Consider the following 560-nt stretch of genomic DNA (forward strand, 5'->3'; position numbering starts at 1 on the left):
AATAATAATAGTGGCCTGCTACCTGTAATGTCGACATTTCCAGAATATTAAAGCCGGAAAGGGGGTTTGGAGATCATTTAGTTCAAATTCTATTTTAGGAACTGAAACTTGTGCTTCAGGACGGTGAGTGGCTTGATCAAGGTGACACCATGGTGGATGGAATACAGAGCAAGACTGCCTCTGAACACAGAAGTGTGCTGGGCTGTGTCAAGATTGAATCTGAAGCTGCATTTTGCAGGAAATACTGCAATTTCCCAAGGTCACATAGGGAGTCTGTTCATTTTTCTCATTTTGATAAGTGCGTGTCACCGCCCGGACCCCCAGCGCGGCACTCACAGTGGCGCCGCGGCTGCTCCTGCACGGCGGGGGTGGCCAGGGCCGCGGGCGCCCAGGCCGGGCCCGAGCCCGGGGCTCTGCAGAGCGCACGCACGACCCGCAGGTAGCCGGCCATCCCAGCGGGCGACGATCGAGCCGCTGCTGCGGGGAGCCTGGCCGGGCGGCAGCTGGGCCTGACTGGCCGTGCGGGGCGGACTCCGCCGGGGCGGGGCTGGCGGCCGCCG

At 60.2% G+C, this 560-nt stretch overlaps 1 protein-coding gene across 2 annotated transcripts in view; it reads right to left on the reverse strand.

The window, feature by feature from the left end:
- Window positions 1-552, reverse strand: part of IDH2 (isocitrate dehydrogenase (NADP(+)) 2, mitochondrial) — a 20506-nt gene extending 19954 nt beyond the window's left edge. Inside the window, exon 1 of one of the 2 annotated variants that reach the window (XM_008065170.2) lies at window positions 337-552. In XM_008065170.2, coding sequence (XP_008063361.2) covers window positions 337-451 — 115 coding nt within the window. In that variant the 5' untranslated portion in view covers window positions 452-552. The remainder of the gene's footprint in view (window positions 1-336) is intronic. The other variant, XM_021716110.1, reaches the window with a different exon arrangement.
- Window positions 553-560: the final 8 nt, after the last annotated feature.

The sequence above is a fragment of the Carlito syrichta genome, unplaced genomic scaffold, assembly GCF_000164805.1.
Source record: "Carlito syrichta isolate Samal-C Ts95f unplaced genomic scaffold, Tarsius_syrichta-2.0.1 Scaffold308180, whole genome shotgun sequence".
Classification (NCBI taxonomy): domain Eukaryota; kingdom Metazoa; phylum Chordata; class Mammalia; order Primates; family Tarsiidae; genus Carlito; species Carlito syrichta.